At 37.5% G+C, this 20,700-nt stretch overlaps 1 protein-coding gene across 3 annotated transcripts in view; it reads right to left on the reverse strand.

Moving 5' to 3' along the window:
• The window catches only part of MICU1 (mitochondrial calcium uptake 1), a 216,100-nt gene that overhangs the window by 40,024 nt on the left and 155,376 nt on the right, over positions 1–20,700 (reverse strand). For all 3 annotated transcript variants that reach the window (NM_001075338.1, XM_059882478.1, XM_059882479.1), the window contains 1 exon segment: positions 2,575–2,712. In NM_001075338.1, the coding sequence (NP_001068806.1) occupies positions 2,575–2,712 (138 nt within the window).

The following is a 20,700-nucleotide window of genomic DNA, read 5'->3' on the forward strand; positions in this document are numbered from 1 at the left end:
GACTCCATGCTTCCAATGCAGGGATGGGGGTGGGGCGTTGCAGGTCAATCCCTGGTGGGAGTGCATGCTGTGTGGTGCAGCCAAAACATTAAAAAAGGGTCTGGTCAACAGAAACGTGCGTTCTCTACAAAATTCACCTAGATATTTGTGATCAACTTTCTGAAATTACAACTTCCAATAGATATGAGCTGTGTACTAGGTAATATAGGAGTTCTCTTTAGGAGAGAAGCATTGTCCTCTGTCACTTTCTGTTAAGGAGTCTTCCTTCATAGCCAAGAGAACACCTTCAGACTGGCTGGACTGCTCAGAGAAGCTGACACTCTCTCTCGGAATCCAGCCTGCTCTCAGTTGCAGTCCACAGTCTGTTCAGAGGTCCTTGCAGCTTTTCAACACCCAAGGTATGGAGGAAAAACTCTAGCTGATAAGAACTGCTTTCCACCAACTTGGGGGTGATGCTATTCAAGCAAGATTTCCTGAACAAAGATTGATGGAAATAAGCCCAGGCAATTCTATTTCTTACTGAGTCTTTAAAGTTTAGAGCCTGCATAAAGGACAAGGGTCTCAGTTTACGAGGCCAGTTAAGTGATCTATCCAACGTCCACAGAAACTTCTCAGGCAGGACTTGAACTCAAGTCTTCTAGCTCCATGTCTACTATATCACACTACCTTCGCAATCCCTCATGGAACATGTTTAATGTTAGGTCAATTTTCCAGGCATGGCTAAGTGGTAATTGTTGTCATGTGGGAAGGGTATTGGGCTGAGGATGAGATCTGGGGTCTAGCCCTTGCACTGCTGTGTGTGTTTGTGTATGTGTGTCTCTGTGAGTGTGTACATGATCTTTAAAAGATCTGGCCTCTTTACTAGTTTTTGGTTCAGTTTGTTCATCCACTGCCTAGAAAACCCCAGACACTGACTCAGTTCTACCATCTGCTTCTTCCTGTACCAGGTACAGCTCTGAAGGCTCTCACAGAGCAGTGTTGACTAGTGTCATCACAAATCCATGGTCTCCAATCTCATGCTGCTCAAAAAAGACCCATTCATCTCCTCCTGAAATCTCTAATAATCTTAGTCTCAGTCTTTTGCTTCTATGCTTGCTCCTTTCCAAATTATTCTTCATAAAGCATCCAGAGTTGTCTCTTTAAACATACACACAACCACGCTATTTTCCTGCTCACAACTCTTTAATAATAGCTTCTCATTGCACTGTGAATAAAACCCCAACTCATTCCATGCCTACAAGGTCTTGCAGGTTCTTGCCCACATCTTCCTCTCAGACCTCATCTCAGGCCATTCTCCTCTTTGTTAGTATTTGACAACCACAATAATCCCGGTTTAGCTCCTTACACATGCCAGATTCATCTTTCCTGCTTGTTATGGAGTGAATGTTTGTGTCATCTCACCCCTGAAACTTAATACACTGAAGCCTTAACCCCCACTGTGGCTGTATTAGGAGATCGGGCCTCTAAAAAAATAATAAAGGTTAAATGAGGTCACAATGCTGGGGCCCCAGTCAGATAGGATTAGTGTCCTTATAAGAAGACACATTAGAGAGCATGTTCTCTCTCTGTATAAACACTAAGGAAAGGTAATGTGAAGACAGAGCAAGAAAGTGGCTGTCTAAAGGACAGGAAGAAAGCTTTCATTAGAAACCCAGTTTGCCTTCACACTGATAACAGACTTCTAACCTCCAGAACAGTGAGAAAACAAATTTCTGTTTTTGAAGCCACCCCGTCTATAGTATTTTGCTATAGAAGCCCAAGCAGAGTTAATATACTACTGCCTCAGAGTTTTAAACATATGCTATTTCCTTCTTTCTGGACCCTCCCTCTTTCTTCTTCCTTCCTTTTTTCAACTTTCTCACTTTCTGTTTAATATGCCTTCCAATTGGACCACTGTAATAAAACAACTCTCCCGAACGTCACCATTTCACCAAAACCACCAGGTATTTACCATTTTATTTTACTGGACCCTCTCTTTCCCATGGGACACTGCAGATCCCTTAGTTTTTGAACCCTCTTCTTCCCTGGCTTTGATTTCAATACTTTCTCTAGGTACTCCTCTAACCATTTCCTCAAGATTTCATTGTGGAACTGCTTAAATGTTAGTGTTCCACTTGATCTTGCCCTTGGCTCATGGTTCTTTTCTGTATAATATTCTCTTTGGGTAACTTCATCAATCTTCATGATTTTAATTCTAATAGTGTGTTGATGATTCCCAAACCCAGCTCAGTCCTCTAAAATAGATTTGAATATTCAACTGCTGGCTAACCATCTCTACTTGGGTAGTCCCCAGGCACCTTAAACTGAAGATATCTACAAGGGAACTCTATATCTCCCCTGGGGAACCAGTCTCTCTCTTTCAATTCACTATTTCAGTTCATGGTCACATTGTGATCTGAACAAAAAAACCTAGGGTCATTCGAGGCTATCCCTTCTCCTTCACAAACTGCTTATTTTTTTTTTCAAGTACCAGAAATAAATTAGTCATAATTAGTTACTAGTTCACTCTCATTATGTTAGTACCTTTGCAGTAACAATATGCTCTCATGGGTTCCTCTAAGCAAAAATACCTACCTTTCCCTCTTTGAAGTGCTTCTTGAGCTGCTTCTGCATGGCAGTCAACTTCTTGGACTGCACTCCACTGTAAGCCAGCAGCATGCCACCAAACTGCCTCTCAGTGATTCTCCCATCCACAGGGTCATGGCGTTCAAACTGGAAAGTGAACAGAAAGAATGTTCACGAGGTCAAATGGAAAGTATTTTGACATGGGATGTGGAATGATCAACTGTTGGATTCTGAGAACAACTAATGGCTGGGATCATATTTTGAACTATAATTCTTACCAAGATTTAAAAAAATTAGAAACAGAATATTTGGGTTTTCCAGATCTGCCACTAAGTTACCCAACTACTCTAGGAGTCAATTTTCTCACCAATAAAACAGCTGCTATAACATTTCCTATATCTTCTAGATCAGGAACTTCCTTGTGAGAATAAAAATCATGTTAAATCTCCATTCAAACTCATCAGTAATATTATTAGTAATAAGTGCTCTCTGGATCATCCACATCTCTGTTACTCAAAGAAAACTTCTTAAAAGTTAATTATTATAAATTTGATCAATTGTACATACCAGTTCCTTGATCTGTACTTAATGTTGTTATACAGACCTCTAAAAATTTCAAAGAAGAGCAATGTGTTTTCCAGTTTTCCCCCAAATGGTAATCAAATGTTAGAACATCAACAGAACTTGAAAAAAAAATGTATAGGGCATACGATGCCTCAATTAGACATGCATACTTATCACAAAGCTACAAAAAATCATTAGGCATATTTAAATATGCAGACAGAAAGGCTAAGCACAAAAAACTTCAAGCTAATCTAAGTAATATCAGAAAATGAAGACTGTCATTTAAAAACAGAGAGAAAAAAAATAAATAAATAAATAAAAATAAATAAAAACAGAGAGAAGTGATCTCAGTACCAGCTGCAGTGTTAATAATATGTAAATGCCTATTAATAACATGGCTAAAGATGGGCCCAGAAACCAATTAGAAAGCAAAATGATTTTAACATGGTAAAACTTCCCCATGGTTTTATGGAAAATAACAGTTACAAAGAAACTTTCAGATTCCTACATGGTAGGGCAAAATCTTATTCTCCTAAGAGGGTTATATAAAGACATAGGACATTGCTAAGTAAGATCAAGTCAACAAACATTTCCTGAATGTCTACTAGTTATCTAGCACTGTTAGTCACTGTAGGGTACAGGAAAGAAGAAGATTCAGTTTCTGTCCTTAGGAACTTTACCATCTAGTAACAAGATAAGGTTTACATGTAAGACATAAAATAAGGAAGTATGTAGTTAAGGGTGAAAGTCTCTCTCAGTTTTTATTTCCTTGCTTAGTTTGGTAAATCAATATACACTTTGTCTCCTCATTGGTCAGACTACGTCAGTGAGCAAGACACAAGAATTACTTTTTAACAACAGCAATCATTTGCTGATAGTGTACTATGATCCAGGTACTTCACTCATACAATCTTTCATTTAATTGCTGTAACAATCCTATGGAGTAGATATTATCAGCTCCATTTTACAGTTGAGAAAACTGAGGTAGATGAAGTTAGAGCTGGGAGTCATATGTGGCTCTGTCTGGACCCACAGACTGTTATCTCAATAACATACTATTTCCTCCTTCTAAACACTAGTACATATTTATCCTATAGGATAGCAATATGTTGTTTTGGATAAACTTATAAAGCAAGAGTGCTTAGTCATATTTGAGTGAGAAGCAAAACTTGTTCCATAGAAATCAGCATCAGCAATACTAAGCAAAAGCCTCGTTTTTAACTCAACTGCTCAGTATTTCATGTTTGCCACACCATCACTTCTACAGAGCTGATTAATTTTTGACAATACCAAAAGTTTTCAGGATTTAAGTTTGACTTATGATTCAATTAACTACCCTGAAACAAAAATGGAGGACTGATAAAGATTTTTTGCAAATGAACATACTTTCTGCAATGTTTAAATCAGATTTTCAGTGACATGTGATATCCACGCCAAAGTTGGGGTTCTTTAAGGCAAGTGAAACAAAGCTGCCATCCCTGGTCTCCTAGGCTTCCACTATTTAGGGTGTTCATTTTACCTTTATCTGGGAGATTTCACAGTTGTACAGAAATCCCATAAATTTGAATTAGATGAGTTAAGTTTTATCCCACAAGATAGATTCAAGGTTGCAATGTCTCTTTTTACAGTGTTGGCAGCAGCAGCAGCAGTGTGCTCAGGCTTCTGAAAGCCTGCATTCATCTGCTCTCCACAGGGGCATAAACCTCACCTCTGCCACGTTTCAAAGCAGTAAAGACAATTTCCAGTGGAGATCCCCAAGTAACAATTCCAGTGCTCAAATGAGCATTTTTATTAATGTTCTTTGAAAACACAGACTTGCCTTTTTCTATCATTATTATTGTTGTTGATATTTTGATGTGGTTGGAACATGAAAGGGAGTGAAAGTGAAAGTGTCTGACTCTTTGCATGGACTGTTGCCTGCCAGGCTCCTCTATCCATGGAATTCTACAGGCCAGAAAACTGGAGTGGGTAGCTGTTCCCTTCTCCAGTGGATCTTCCCAACCCAGGGTTTGAACCCAGGTGTCCCACACTGCAGGCAGATTCTGTACTGTCTGAGCCACCAGGGAAGCCTAAAAACTATAAAACTCAGCTCCAAGCAGTATAGCCCACTTCAAAGTTCACTACCTTCTCTACAGTTAGATTTGGAGCAGCACTAAAGACCTACTAGGCCAGGGAGCGTCAAGTGTAGTTTCTCAAGGACCTGAATTAGGGCTATATTTTCAAGGGCAATAGCTTGACATCATGTGGCACCACATGAATATAATCCCCAAGGTCATGAGAGGGTCTTTGGGGAAAGATAGATTATTACAAAATTATCACAGTGTAGAAAGCTTCTAATTATACATCTGGAAGCAATTCAAATGATTGGCTTGTATTTTATTTATCAGATATTGATAAAGCCTCTTAAGTTCCACTTCAGTAGGACAATTAAGAAATTCCATTCTATTTGATCCTGTGGCACAGAATATGTGTGTTCCAGGGTACCACCCACAATTTTCTCTGCTCCTTCAGACTGTATTTACAAAGCTACAGTAATAGAAACAGCATGGTACTGGCATGAAACCAGACATAAAGATGAGTGGAACAAAAGAGCCCAGAAATAAACCCACACACCCTGGGGTTAACTACTATGACACAGGGATAAGAAAACACAATGGAGAAAAGACTATTCCTTCAATAAGTGGTGCTGGGAAAACTGGAAAGACACTGAAAACAATGAGATTAGAACATTCCCTCCTATCATATATAACACATTCCACATATAAAAACAAACTCAAGATGGTTTAAAGATCTAAACATAAAACCTGAAACCATAAAACTCCCAGAAAAAAAGTTTGACATAAATTGTAGCAGTATTTTCTTGCATCAGTCTTCTAAGACAAGAAATAACATAAAAAGAAATAACATTAAAAATGAAATTAAAAAGAAATAACATAAAAAAATAAACAAATGGGACCTAATTAAACTTAAAAGTTTTTGCTCAGCAAAGGAACCACTGACAAAACAAAAAGACAACCTATGGGATGAAGAAAATATTTGTAACTAATGAGAAGGGGTTCATATCCAAAACATACAAAGAGCCTATACAAGTCAGTATCAAAAAAACCCAATCAGAAAATGGGCAGAAGACCTGAATAGACATTTTTCCAAAGAAGAAATACAGATGGCTAACAGGCACATGAAAAGATATTCTATATCATTAATTATTAAAGAAATGTGTAAATCAAAACCACAATGAGGTATCACGTCACACCTGTCAGACTGTCTATCATCAAAAAGTTTACAAATAAATGGTGGCGAAGGTATGGAGAAAAGGGAACTCTCTTCCTATACTGCTGGTACAAATGTAAATTGGTGCAGGCTGTTGAGGTCCTTTCATGGACCGGAACCTGGTGGTCCAGTGTCGATGATAAGAAAGTAAAGGAGAGAGAAAGAGGCTGATATTCCTTGGTTTACACAGAAAACCAATAAAGCTCCTGACACGGGGCTTGCGCTATTCATGAAGGCACCTGGCACCCTCTCGATGGGGTGAAGGCACAGAGTACCTTCTCGAGACGGTCTCATTAGCCTGGGCAAGAAAGTGAGCCCAGTGGGCTTCTGCGCTCCAGAGAAATAGCCTGAGAGAGAGAGAGAGAGAGAGAGAGAAGACACGGGGACCCAAGCTCTGATGGAGCAAAGGTGTTTTATTCAACATTGTGTGAGTATTTATACTGTCTTACAAGGTAGCTGTTTTCAGCAGAGATAAAATCAAAACTTACAAGTTATCAAGGAAACATGAGGTCATCCATATGAAAGAGAGAGGGTTGTGAATAATCACTTTTACCGTATGGGTCATAAAAAGGAAGAGGGTCGTAAATAATTACTTATCACCATATGGAAAAACTAATGAAGGAAATGCATGCATTCCTAAGCCCCAGGGAGTAGTTTGCTACTCCACTTAATTCCTGAATATTCAGGAATTACTAAGGGACAAACGATTCATGACAGATCCAAAACAGCACACAGGAAGCCTCCTGTTAAATGCTTCCTGACAGCAGGTCACTACAGAAAACAGTACGGAAGTTCATTAAAAAACTAAAAATAGAACCACTATATGGCCCATCAATTCAACTCCTAGGTATATCTATCTGAAAAAAAAGAAAACACTAATTCAAAAGACACATGCACCCCGATGTTCATACCAGCACTATTTACAATAACCAAGACATGGAAGGAACTCAAAAGCCATCAACAGATGACTGAACTAAGAAGACGCAGTATATATATAAGCATATATGCAATGGAGTACTACTCAGCTATAAAAAGAAAGAAATACAATCATTTACAGTAATATGGATGAATCTAGAGAACATTATGTTTAGTGAAATAAGTCAGAGAAAGACAAATAATATTATCACTTACATGTGGAATCTAAAAATAGTACAAATGAATGTAAATATAAAACAGACACAGACTCAAAGATACAGAAAATAAACTTACGATTATCAAAGGGGAGATGAAAGGAGGGACAGACAAATTAGGGGTATGGGCCTAATAGATATAAACTACTATATACAAAATGGTAAGCAATAAGGATATATTGTAGAGCATAGGAAATTATATCCATTATCTTGTAGTAATCTATAATGGAGTATAATCTGCAAAAATACTGAATCACTATGCTGTACACCTGTAATGAACATAATATTGTAAACTGACTATACTTCAATAAAACAAAAAAGAAATTCGAATCTGTTGAATCCTGTGGCACAGAATATGTATGTTCAAGCACACTACCCACCATTTGCATGGCTTCCCTGAGTCTAGGAATAGAGCTGAACAGCTTAGCATTTCTCTTCTGTCACTGCCACTTCCTCAAATGGATACAAGCTGTTGGCTTCCTGTTGTTCCCCAGGGGGCTGCAGGGCAGAGAAACAGGGGACAGAGAAGAGGAGCCAAAAAACTGTCTGCAAGATTTTCCATCGGTTTCTGACCACACTGTGCCTCTCTTCCCGTCCTTGCCCCTTGTTGTTCTTTGGAAGGACAGATGGTATTTGTATGCATATGCGCGTGCACACACACACACACACACACACACACACACACACACATATAAAGAGAGGAAATGATTTAAGGAAGAAGGGAAGCTAGGAAGAAAACATGTACTATGAACAAAGGCCAAAATAAGATTAGAAAATCGTAAAAGAAAAAAGAAATCAGTATCTGCAAGTGGGTCTTGATTTATTAAAGCCTTTTGAGGTTAATATATTTCAACAAATGTAAAATTCTTCTCTATCACAAAATTACATTTCAGGTGACTCTGTCTACCCCTCAGAGTAAATCCTGCCCTTTTACAAGTATAGGCTTTTCCTAGCTTCTGAACTGTACAATTCAAGTAATGCAGAGTAATCTCAAGCCACTGAGCTGAATACATCTTTTTCCATCTGACAGTATTTGGATTTTGAGATGTGAATCATGTCACTGCTGCTACCACTAGGAGTCTCAGAAAAACTGTTTTGGAAAAATGATTTCAGGCCCAGTTCTCTACTGCAAACCACCCAGCAAACATGACATGTACATTCCATAGCTTAAATATGAAATCTATGTTTCTACAATTGGTAAGGGACATTAGAGAGCTCCAGGTCAAATTACCTTAATCTTAAAAGTATGAATTTTCTTAATCTTTAAATACAAGATGGATCTTCATTGTCAATAATTAATATGACTGTCTTTAGGCTAAGGAGGAAGGCCTACAATTTGGATTGAAGGCAACATGATTCAGTGCCCTGAGCAAGAGCCAAAACAATCCATTGGCATCTAGGGCCATGAGATTATAGATTACCAAATTTTTAACTTGCTAGACTCTTCTACTCCAAATCCAAGGATTCTTTCTATTTAAAAACGGTTTTAAAGAAAATTCATGTTGGTGAGTAAATCAAGTGACTAAAAGACCTGAGTACCAATCACACAGTTAGATCGGAAAAAGATTAACTTTATAGTCTGATAGTCAAAGTTAGGAAAATAACAAGACTAATGCATGAACTTAATATAGGATAATAAAAATCAGGATGTATTTGACTAAAGGTGTTGGAGAAAAATATTTTAGATCTGGAACAAAAGGATTCAAGGTTTGATACGTTTTGGTTTCATTCCATGCCAAGTAATATATTTAAATGACTAGGAATATAGATTTTAGAATCAGCTGCCTGGGTCTGAATTTCAGCTTGAACCCATACTTGCTGCTGTGACTTACTTTCTCTAAAAATTTAACTTCTTCTCATCAAAAAAATAAAAGGGAGATAATATTCACAACCTCAAAGTGTTATAAGGATTACTTGGGATAATGTGTGCAGAGAAATTAGTACAGAGTTTGGTGCATAGTCTGAATTCCAATAAATGTAGCAATTAATATTCTTATCACCATATCACTTCTCAGGAAAGTGCCTCAATTGATTATTCTTTTTTTAAAAATATAAATTTATTTATTTTAATTGGAGGTTAACTACTTTACAATATTGTATTGGTTTTGCCATACATCAACATGAATCCACCATGGGATTATTCTCTTCTTAGTAAGTGTTAACTAAGTTCAACTTACTAGGTCTCACTTCTCTTTTCATAATTGCTTTCGCCCCGTCTCTGTTTACAGACTACTACTTTCATATTTGAAGAGCAGAAAAAGTGAATGCGACAAATATCATTTGTTATACAATATAATAGAATAATTCCTAGATTAAACTACCTAGAGGAGGCTGAAGCATAACAACTTAATAAGACCTGTATCCTGGCCATATATTACTAGACAGAAAACTTGCATAAAGGAGGTACACAATAAATATGTAGTAAGTGAACAGAGGTAGAACACTAGAAAATTAATTCACAGCACGGTGTCCTAATGTTGAGAATATTTCCTATCGGAGGCAAGGATTACCTCTCCATTTCTCCCTTAACACCTACTTCCACAATATTGATTTTTATAAGAATATGTTTGAGAACGTCATTAAATATGACTAGTCAGTAATATATTTGAGTGCTTATTAATATGCCAGGTATGGTCGCACAGAGTCGGACACGACTGAAGCGACTTAGCAGCAGCAGCAGCAGCAGTCCTAAGAACTTACCTTATGTAATCCTCACAATGTTATATAATAGGTATTATTATTATTGTTTTATTTTACAGACATGGGCACACAAGCAGAGAGAAATTAAATAACTTGCTCATACAGTTAATCTGGTAAGAAATTTCTCTTTTGGCCAAAGCAATCTTTTGCTTTTTTTAAAAAATAAATTTATTTATTTTAATTGGAGGCTAATTACTTTACAATATTGTATTGGTTTTGCCATACATCAACATGAATCTGCCATGGGTATACACGTGTTCCCCATCCTGAAACTCCTCCCACCTCCTTCCCTGTACCACCCCTCTGGGTCATCCCAGTGCACCAGCCCCAAGCATCCTGTATCCTGCATCAAACCTGGACTGGCGATTCGTTTCATATAAGATATTATACATGTTTCAATGCCATTTTCCCAAATCATCCCACCCTCGCCCTCTCCCAGAGTCCAAAAGACTGTTCTATACATCTGTCTCTTTTGCTGTCTTGCATACAGGGTTATCTTAAAGGCATCAACAATCATATTTCCTTTCTTACTCTGGTTACGGAAAGCTTAGTCAAGTTTGTGACCTATCTCTAGCAAGAACGGGATTTTACAACTTATATTTTTCATAATAATCTTACTTCTGGCTTTCTCTTAACCTTCTTCCATTTTTTAACTTTCATTTCTCAGCAAGTTTTATTTTGTTTCACTGAATATATTCTTTAGGGCTTTATTAAACCCTTTTTTGAACAAAGCAGGGTATAAAAAAGTGGTGTTGGACATCTTTGTTGTTTCAGTTTTTGGTTATGATAAATATCACCACTGGGATAAAGTTTTTCTGTATTTTTCATCATTATTTTTGGGTTGATCTCTAGAAATGAATTATGAAATGAAAATCTATAGGCTCTTTTAATTTTTGACTATGAAATATTTGATATATACAAATAAAACCCATGATAGACAAGTCATGAAGCATAATAATTAAAAAACTTCCATGAATATACCACTAATCTGAGAGGAAGCATTAGCACAAACAGTTGAGGTTCATCCCTCTGCCTCCCCTAAGAGGTAACATCAATGGACTTCATTTTTTACTGCCTTGCAATCTTTGTTTAGTTTAAAACACGTTAACAATATTGTTTATTTCTTCTTTCTTCTGAACTTTATAAAATGGTATCATAGGGATGTATTCTTTTGTGATTTTCTTTTTCCAATTAACCGTTATACTTTTAGAATTCATTCATGTTGATACATTTTTTAAAATTTAAATTTATTTAATTGGAGGCTAATTACTTTACAATATTGTATTGGTTTTCCATACATCAATATGAATCCGCCATGGGTGTACATTTAAGCATGCTTCTTTCATTCTTACTCTATTGTAGATTTCTATTATTTGAAAATATCACTATCAGTTTTCCTATAAATGGACATCTGAGTTACTGTCAGCCTTTTTTATAAGGCTATTATGAATATTCTTATACCAGTGTCCTGATGAAACAGCAACAAGGGTTCCAAGTCTAGAGCATGTATGTAGAAGTGGAACTCCTGTCTTATCAAGATAATATCTAATTACTTGCCAAAAGAATCACACCAATACTTTTCATCAGCTATGTACAAGAGCTCCCTTTGTTTCATACTTTCACCAGTACTTGGTGTCGTCAGACTTTTTATTTTTTGCCAATCTAGTGTGTGTAAAAATAGTAGGTATACATTCTTTAATGCTTTTGATATATACTGCTTAATTTCTAGAAAGATGTATTGCTTTACAATCCTAACAGTATATGAGAACACCCTTGATAACATCAAGTATAATTTTTAAAAATCTCTGCTAGAGTAAAAATGGTAACCCATTTTAATTAGCATTTCTTTGATTACTAGTGAGGCTGACCATTTTTCATATATGTGTACTGGTCATTTCTATTTCTTCCTCTGAATTTTCTACCTTCTTTGCCTATTTATTTACAGAAGTGCTGAAATATGTCTCATTAATTTATAAGATTAAAAATATTCGCCCTGTATTAATATAGTATACGTTTTTTTACCCAGTTTGCCCATCTTTCAATTTTGCTTAAGTCTGTTTTAAGTCTTTATTGTGGTGAAACACATGGATCTATTTGCAACTTGTTTCACTGGCTTATAGCTAGTAACTCTTTTCCTGTTAGATAAGAGGCTAAGTATTGATTTATCATTTCTTGATTAAAAAAAAAAGGAAACATAACCTAAAATATTAAAACATATTCTTCAGTGTCAATCAATGAAAGTGATTAAATCCTCAGAACAACGGTAAGCTTTGCTTTAAGAAGTCCTCCAGATACTAGGTGAAGTAAGTCAGACAGAGAAAGACAAATATCATATGATACTGCTTATATGTGGAATCTAAAGAAAAGGTATAAATTAACTTATTTACAAAACACAGAGTTACAGATGAAGAAAACAAACTAACGGCTACCAACAGGGGGAAAAGGGGGACGGATAAATTGGGAGGTTGGGACTGACATATACACACTACTATTTATAAAATGTGTGTGTGTGTGTGCATGCGTGCATGCTCAGTCACTTCAGTAGTGTCTGACTCTTTGCAACCCCATGGATCATAGCCTGCCAGGCTCCTCTGTCCATGGTATTTTCCTGGCAAGAATACTGGAGTGTGTTGCCATGCCCTTCTTTAGAGGATCTGCCTAACCCAGGGATCAAACCCACGTCTCCTGCACTGCCAGCAGGTTCTTTACTTGCTGAGCCACTGGGGATAGATAACTAATAAGAACCTACTGTATAGCACAGGGTACTCTACTCAATATTCTGTAATGATCTATATGGGAAAAGAATTTTAAAAAGAGTGGATATATGTTATATATAACTGAGTCACTTTGCTGATTAGCAGAAACTAGGACAACACTGTAAATCAACAACTATACTCCAATAAAAATTAATTTCAACAAAATAATATCAACTGAGAATATTAAAATAAATAAATAAATAAATCCTCCAACTTGCTGACTTTTTTTAAACTAGTTTTTTTTTTTTTTTGCCATGCCACAGAGCACGCAGGATCTTAGTTCCCCAATCACGGATTGAACCCATGCCTCTGGAAGTGTGGGGTCCTAACCACTGGACTGCTAGGGAAGTCCCTTTAACTAGTCTTAATGTTTGGGACTTTAGACTAAAATGGGGTTATTTAAACCTAACTTAACCAGGTTCCCTTTAATTGAGGGAATAAACTCATGGAAATTCAGTCCATTTAACTATCTTTTTTTGTTTAAAGGAATATAATCAGCTCTGGAGTGATGATAGCTTAGTTGGTAAATAATCCGCCTGCAACGCAGGAGACCCCAGTTCAATCTCTGGGTTGGGAAGGTCCACTGGAGAAGGGATAGGCTACCCACTCCAGTGTTCTGGCCTGGAGAATTCCATGGACTATAGTCCATGGGGTTGCAAAAAGTCAGACACGACTGAGCAACTTTCACTTTCATGGAGTGACGGAGAAAGCGGAGAAAAAAAAAAAAAAAAAAGTTCAGTTCTAAAGAAAAGAAGGCCTAAAAGGACTATTATAGTTTCTTAGAAAAATTCCTCAGGTTGTTAAAGAATAATCCATTCTCTATCATTCATAATAGCAAATATTACTGTTACAGCATTTACTATGTGCCAGATCCTGTTCTAAGTGCTTTCCATATATTAATTCACATAACATTCTGAATTATACAAAATCTCTGTGGTTGTTTTTTCCCTAAGATATGACCTTGATCAATATGAAAAAGACTCAAATTCTGGCAAAATTAACAGCTATTTAATATTCTAATCAATCTATGAAGTTAGTGTTTCCATATGGAATCACTATATCATGTTAGTTTCAAGCTGTTTTTTCCTCTACGATAATTCTTTCAGAAAGCAGTAGATCTTACCATATCCCATTTCTGCTTTCAACACCATTTTATTCTAAATCACAGCAACATGAAAAATACCTTAGTCTTGGCACTATATATTCCTTTGAGATTTGAGGCCCAACATTATTCAGAGTTCAAGGACATTCTTCTTTTCATGAGATCACAAGAATTTTGGAAACAGAAAGTCCATGTATTGGAAAAAAATATAAAAGCTCCAATTTTAGGAGATAAGAACCAAGGACTAATCGTGGTAGGAAAGCAAAGTGCTGCCTTTTTCTCATCTGAATGTCAGTTTGTTTTCTTCTGACTTCATTATTTCTGTAGATGGCTCTCTGAGACCTATTGTCTAGGTGAAAATACAACATATATTTCCATGCTGCTTTAGTCCGAGCATTGCTGACAGCATGTCAGCACTCTTTTATGAGCTGGAGATTTACCTTGTTCATTACTTGACACCTAATGTCATTTATAAAAGACTTGATGTGCTGATTTTACCTAAAGGTGAGGCAAACCGTGGAAGGCAGCAACCAGTGTGAGAAGCTGTTAAAAAGTAATGATGAAAATTAAGACATACAATTTACTCTGGGCTTGGTGTATTCATAATTGATCAGTTCCTCACCACAGTGAATTATTAAATAAAGAAAAATAAAAGCCTCAACAAATTAGCAAAGCCAATCTAGCAACATATAGAAGGGATTGAATACCATAACCAAGTGGGATATATCCCACAAATGAGAGGATAGTTTAACAACTGAAAGTCAGTTAAGGTAAGACATATCAAGAGAATAAAGGTCAAAAACTAAATGATAAAAAAAAAAAAAAATGGGGAGAGAGGCAGACATTTCTTCTTGTTCCCATTTTCATATGAGAATATGGGTAATTTCTCCTACTTTCATTAAAGAGAAAACTCTCTAAGTCAGTAGACAGCAATTACTGGCAAATGATGAAAATATCAAAATTTGCCTAATAGAGACAAGAAGGATATACATTTTTAGTGGACCCCAGTGAAAGAGCAGGGAAGGGACAGGGTAAAACCTTTAAAAGAATGACATACTGTTGAGGATATGACAAAGACTGGTTAGAATCAGTTAGGTCCAAGATGGCAGAAGATTTGACTTCCAATGGACCTTAAGCCTCAATATACGTTCATTGTAAAACATCAGCATGCTAAATGACACAGCCACCAGCGCCATGACAGTTTTGAGGCCAACCATAATAGGATAAAAAGTGGGTAGTGGTCCAGGTCCTGGAAATCTCTGCCCCTTTTCCCAAACAGTTGGAATAATCCTCCCCCTTGTTAGCCTATGAAATTACCCAGCCCATAAAAACTAATCACCCCATATTTGGGGTCTCTTGCCTTCTAAGATGGCCCACACTCTGTCTGTGGAATGTGTTTCTCCCATGGAATGTGTTCTTTCTTTTTGAGATGTACCACAATCACTGCAGATGGTGATTGCAGCCATGAAATTAAAAGATGCTTACCCCTTGTAAGAAAAGTTATGACCAACCTAGATAGCATATTCAAAAGTAGAGACATTACTTTGCCAACAAAGGTCCGTCTAGTCAAGGCTATGGTTTTTCCAGTGGTCATGTATGGATGCGAGAGTTGGACTTGGAAGAAAGCTGAGTGCTGAAGAATTGAGGATTTTGAATTGTGGTGTTGGAGAAAACTCTTGAGAGTCCCTTGGACTGCAAGGAGATCCAACCAGTCCATTCTAAAGGAGATCAACCCTGGGTGTTCTTTGGAAGGAATAATGCTAAAGCTGAAACTCCAGTACTTTGGCCACCTCATGCGAAAAGTTGACTCATTGGGAAAGACTGATGCTGGGAGGGATTGGGGGCAGGAGGAGAAGGGGACGACAGAGGATGAGATGGCTAGATGCCATCACCGACTCGATGGACCTGAGTCTGAGTGAACTCCGGGAGATGGTGATGGATAGGGAGGCCTGGTGTGCTGAGATTCATGGGGTCGCAGAGTCGGACAGGACTGAGCGACTGAACTGAACTGAACTGAACACTGGCTCAGATGGTAAGGAATCTGTCTGCAATGCAGGAGACTCAGGTTTAATCCCTGGGTCGGGAAGATCTCTTGGAAGAAGGCATGGCAACTCACTCCAGTATTCCTGCCTGGACAATTCCATGGACAGAGGAGCTTGGTGGGCCACAGTCCATGGGGTCACAAAGAGTTGGACACAACTGAGTGATATTTAAAAAAAACCTAAACATTCTGTCTATGAAATGAGTATCTCTCTAAATAATCTACTTTTTACCTATCACTTTGTCTCTCACTGAATTCTTTTGTGACTAGACATAAAGAGCCTGAATTTCATTAAATCTTGAGACCAGGCGTGTGATCTCAATTGAAAGACAGTGGGGTCAGGTCCCAATCTGAGTTTTGGCTGGGCTGAATTCCAGGCCCACCGGTTCAAGTCCCAGTCTTGTGTATCTTCACCAGCATGATGTAAATTAGCCATCAATTCACTAAAATATGTAATATGAGTTCTCCCAAGCTGTACTGATTTGTACCTAATTTATAACAATACAATTAAACATAAAGCCTTTCTACAGCAAGAATAATTCAATCAATTTTAGACATTCTGTATTCTTTTTTTTATTCCCCTCCCATCTAGGCTGCCACATAATATTGAGCAGAATTCAATGTGCTATATAGTAGGTCCTTGTTGATTATCCAGTCTAAATATAGCAGTGTTAAAACAGTCTGTATTCTAAAGGAGACTTTTTTCAGCTGTGAAAGGACTTGGAACACCTCATGGATCTAGGGAAAGTAAATTGCTTTATGCTAAGCATTCAGATTTTTCTTTATTTTCCCTCTCTGGGATACTGTCCCCACTTTTTATCTATCTGTACAACCCTGTCCTTTCTTGAACTTAATCTCTCTTCATGGCCCTACTGGTTATTCCAAAACACTTGATTTCTCTGAGTTTTCTAAGATCTTACAATAGGTTAGGTCTATGCAGGTCAGGAAGCAACAGTCAGAACTGGACATGGAACAACAGACTGGTTCCAAATAGGAAAGGAGTATGTCAAGGTTGTATATTGTCACCCTGTTTATTTAATTTATATTCAGAGTACATCATGAGAAACGCTGGACTGGAAGAAGCACAAGCTGGAATCAAGACTGCCGGGAGAAATATCAATAACCTCAGATATGCAGATGACGCCACCCTTATGGCAGAAAGTGAAGAGGAACTAAAAAGCCTCTTGATGAAAGTGAAAGTGGAGAGTGAAAAAGTTGGCTTAAAGCTCAACATTCAGAAAACGAAGATCATGGCATCCGGTCCCATCACTTCATGGGAAATAGATGGGGAAACAGTGTAAACAGTGTCAGACTTTATTTTTTTAGGCTCCAAAATCACTGTAGATGGTGATTGCAGTCATGAAATTAAAAGATGTTTACTCCTTGGAAGGAAAGTTATGACCAACCTAGATAGCATATTCAAAAGCAGAGACATTACTTTGCCAACAAAGGTTCGTCTAGTCAAGGCTATGGTTTTTCCTGTGGTCATGTATGGATGTGAGAGTTGGACTGTGAAGAAGGCTGAGCGCCGAAGAATTGATGCTTTTGAACTGTGGTGTTGGAGAAGACTCTTGAGAGTCCCTTGGACTGCAAGGAGATCCAACCAGTCCATTCTGAAGGAGATCAGCCCTGGGATTTCTTTGGAAGGAATGATGCTGAAGCTGAAACTCCAGTACTTTGGCCACCTCATGTGAAGAGTTGACTCATTGGAAAAGACTCTGATGCTGGGAGGGATTGGGGGCAGGAGGAGAAGGGGACGACAGAGGATGAGATGGCTGGATGGCATCACTGACTCGATGGACGTGAGTCTCAGTGAACTCCAGGAGATGGTGATGGACAGGGAAGCCTGGCGTGCTGCGATTCATGGGGTCGCAAAGAGTCGGACATGACTGAGCGACTGAACTGAACTGAACTGAGGCATCATAGAAAATTACACTTTGCATTATATTTTCTTTTCTTTTTGAAAGTGCACATAATTGCTTTGATAACATTATGTACTTCTTAAAGGAAGAGTCCATGTCTTATATTTTTTACTCTGTCATACCCAGAGCTGGGCCACACAGCATGTCCTCAATAAATAATTTTTGTTGACTGATTAGATTTCTGCCTCATATAAGACTCCCCTATCAATTCTTTACTTATCATCTACTAGGAGCTTAAGACACACTTTTCAGCCTATACTCTTGAATACTGAAGGTGAGACTATGCCACTTCACTAGAATTGATAATTATTCCTGGGGATGGAAAATCTTAACACCACCACTAGAATTTCAAGGATATGATTAGTTGTGGGCTCCACTATGAAGCTCCTTTTGCTGCTTTACCTAAGTCCAGTTATATATAAAATTTCTCAATAATATTGTTTGCATTTAAAAAACTGAAAGAAACAATAAAAAAAATAGGTAAATAAATAAGCATACTGGAGGATACAGACAGGATAGGCAATGCCAGACTCTGTAGGCCAAAATAATTTGTACTCAGAGTCTGCAACTATGCTGGAATGATAAATTAGGTGAGAATGGCAGGTTCATTAATTCATTCAAGTGAAAACCACAAAAACCTATCAGTAAAGTTTCCCTTCTTCTGTCACTTGGTATTAGAAAACCACCATATCATCAATTTTCATAAAATTCAAGCCAGGGTAGATGCCATAAAATCATTATAGTCACACTGTCATCCATTAGGAAAATGGGAATATTTTGATCAAAATACAGAGACCCACTCTTCTAAATTAAAAGTCTGAATTGCAGCATCTATACGGAGCTGAAGACATGTGCAGGAGTCTTTTCATTTAGTCTTTAAAAAAATATATGTTTATTTATTTGGCCGCACCAGGTCTTAGTTTCAGCATGCGTGTTCTTTGATCTTTGTTGTACACGCAGGGATCTTTAGGTGCAGCATGCAAACTCTTAGGTGCGGCATGTGGGATCCAATTCCCTGAACAGGGACTGACTCTGGTCCCCGCAATAGGAAGTACAGAGTCTTAGCCACTGGACCACCAGGGAAGGCCCTCATTTAGTCTTTACTCACTGAAATTCTAGTTTGGTAGCTTCTGGGAAATACTTTATGCAGCTCTATATAGTCTCTGTTCTGGCTCTCTTAAAGAATTAGGATATGCTTCCTGTGCCCATATCAGAGATCTTATTATTTGGGGTATGTAAATGAATCCAGTGTATCACAATGGCAAGGATAAAGGTTTTGCCGTCAGGCTGACTTGAGTTTGTTGTTTTTTTGTTGGTTTTTTTTTGTTTTGGTCTCTTACCAACTGTAAACTCCTGAGCAATCTATTTATCCTTTCTAACCCTTGTTTCCCTCATTTGTAAAATGGGTATAATAACAGTACTTCCCTTGTGAGATTATTCTGAGGGTTAAGTTAGATAATACATGTGAAACAATCACCCCATTTAATATTTTACAAAATGCATTTACTTATATTTTTTATATTTTAATATCTCTGAAATCAATATGCTTCTTATAATTGCTATTGGCTAGGCAGCAGTTGCAATACTGTTGTCATTGCCTATACAAGATGTCGAAGCTTACAAAATGAAGGTCAGTGGCTTGGAAGAAAATCCTAGGTAACAGTGGAGTATTTCTTTAAGAAATGCTGCATTACCAATGCTCTTGATGGCTCAAAGGACAATTTGATGTCTAATAAAAGAAATTCATAATTCTGAGTCAAAAGAGAAATTCAGAAGAGTTGGGCCCTGAACGTGAAGACATTTTATACCAATTTGTCTTATTTATAATTCCTTTTATGAATACGTGGTATGTAAAATAATGGTACATCTCATCAATGTTTGTGTTTTAGATTCAATGAAATATGGTAATACATTGTCTAGCACATATTAAGAGCTCAGTAAATGTTGGCCGCTATTAATAAATGTTAAGTTAGCTGCAAACAATAATAAACAACAATTTTGCTTCTGTTAACTTCAGTTCTGTTTAAAGAGTAACAAACTTTCTTTCCCTACAAAGACAATACAGAAAAAAATTGAGAAAGGAGAGAAAAACTACAACTAAGTAATTCTCTTAACTCTCTCCTTATTACTCTTCACATGAGCATTTTTCTTGTTTATGAGAAGAAAAGGAAAAGAGGTGGGCAAGAGTGGAACTGTGCTCAGGGCACAGAAAGTTTAATTCTGAACTGTTTTTCCTTATAAAAACTGTACTTCTGCAAAAATTTCTGGAAATAGGAGGTATAAGAATAGATTTCTCCAAAGAAGACATACAGATGGCTAACAAACACATGAAAAGATGCTCAACATCACTCATTATCAGAGAAATGCAAATCAAAACCACTATGAGGTACCATCTCACACCAGTCAGAATGGCTGCGATCCAAATGTCTACAAATAATAAATGCTGGAGAGGGTGTGGAGAAAAGGGAACCCTCTTACACTGTTGGTGGGAATGCAAACTAGTACAGCCACTATGGAGAACAGTGTGGAGATTCCTTAAAAAACTGGAAATAGAACTGCCTTATGATCCAGCAATCCCACTGCTGGGCATACACACTGAGGAAACCAGAAGGGAAAGAGACACGTGTACCCCAGTGTTCATTGCAGCACT

Source organism: Bos taurus, chromosome 28 (genome assembly GCF_002263795.3).
Source record: "Bos taurus isolate L1 Dominette 01449 registration number 42190680 breed Hereford chromosome 28, ARS-UCD2.0, whole genome shotgun sequence".
Lineage (NCBI taxonomy): Eukaryota > Metazoa > Chordata > Mammalia > Artiodactyla > Bovidae > Bos > Bos taurus.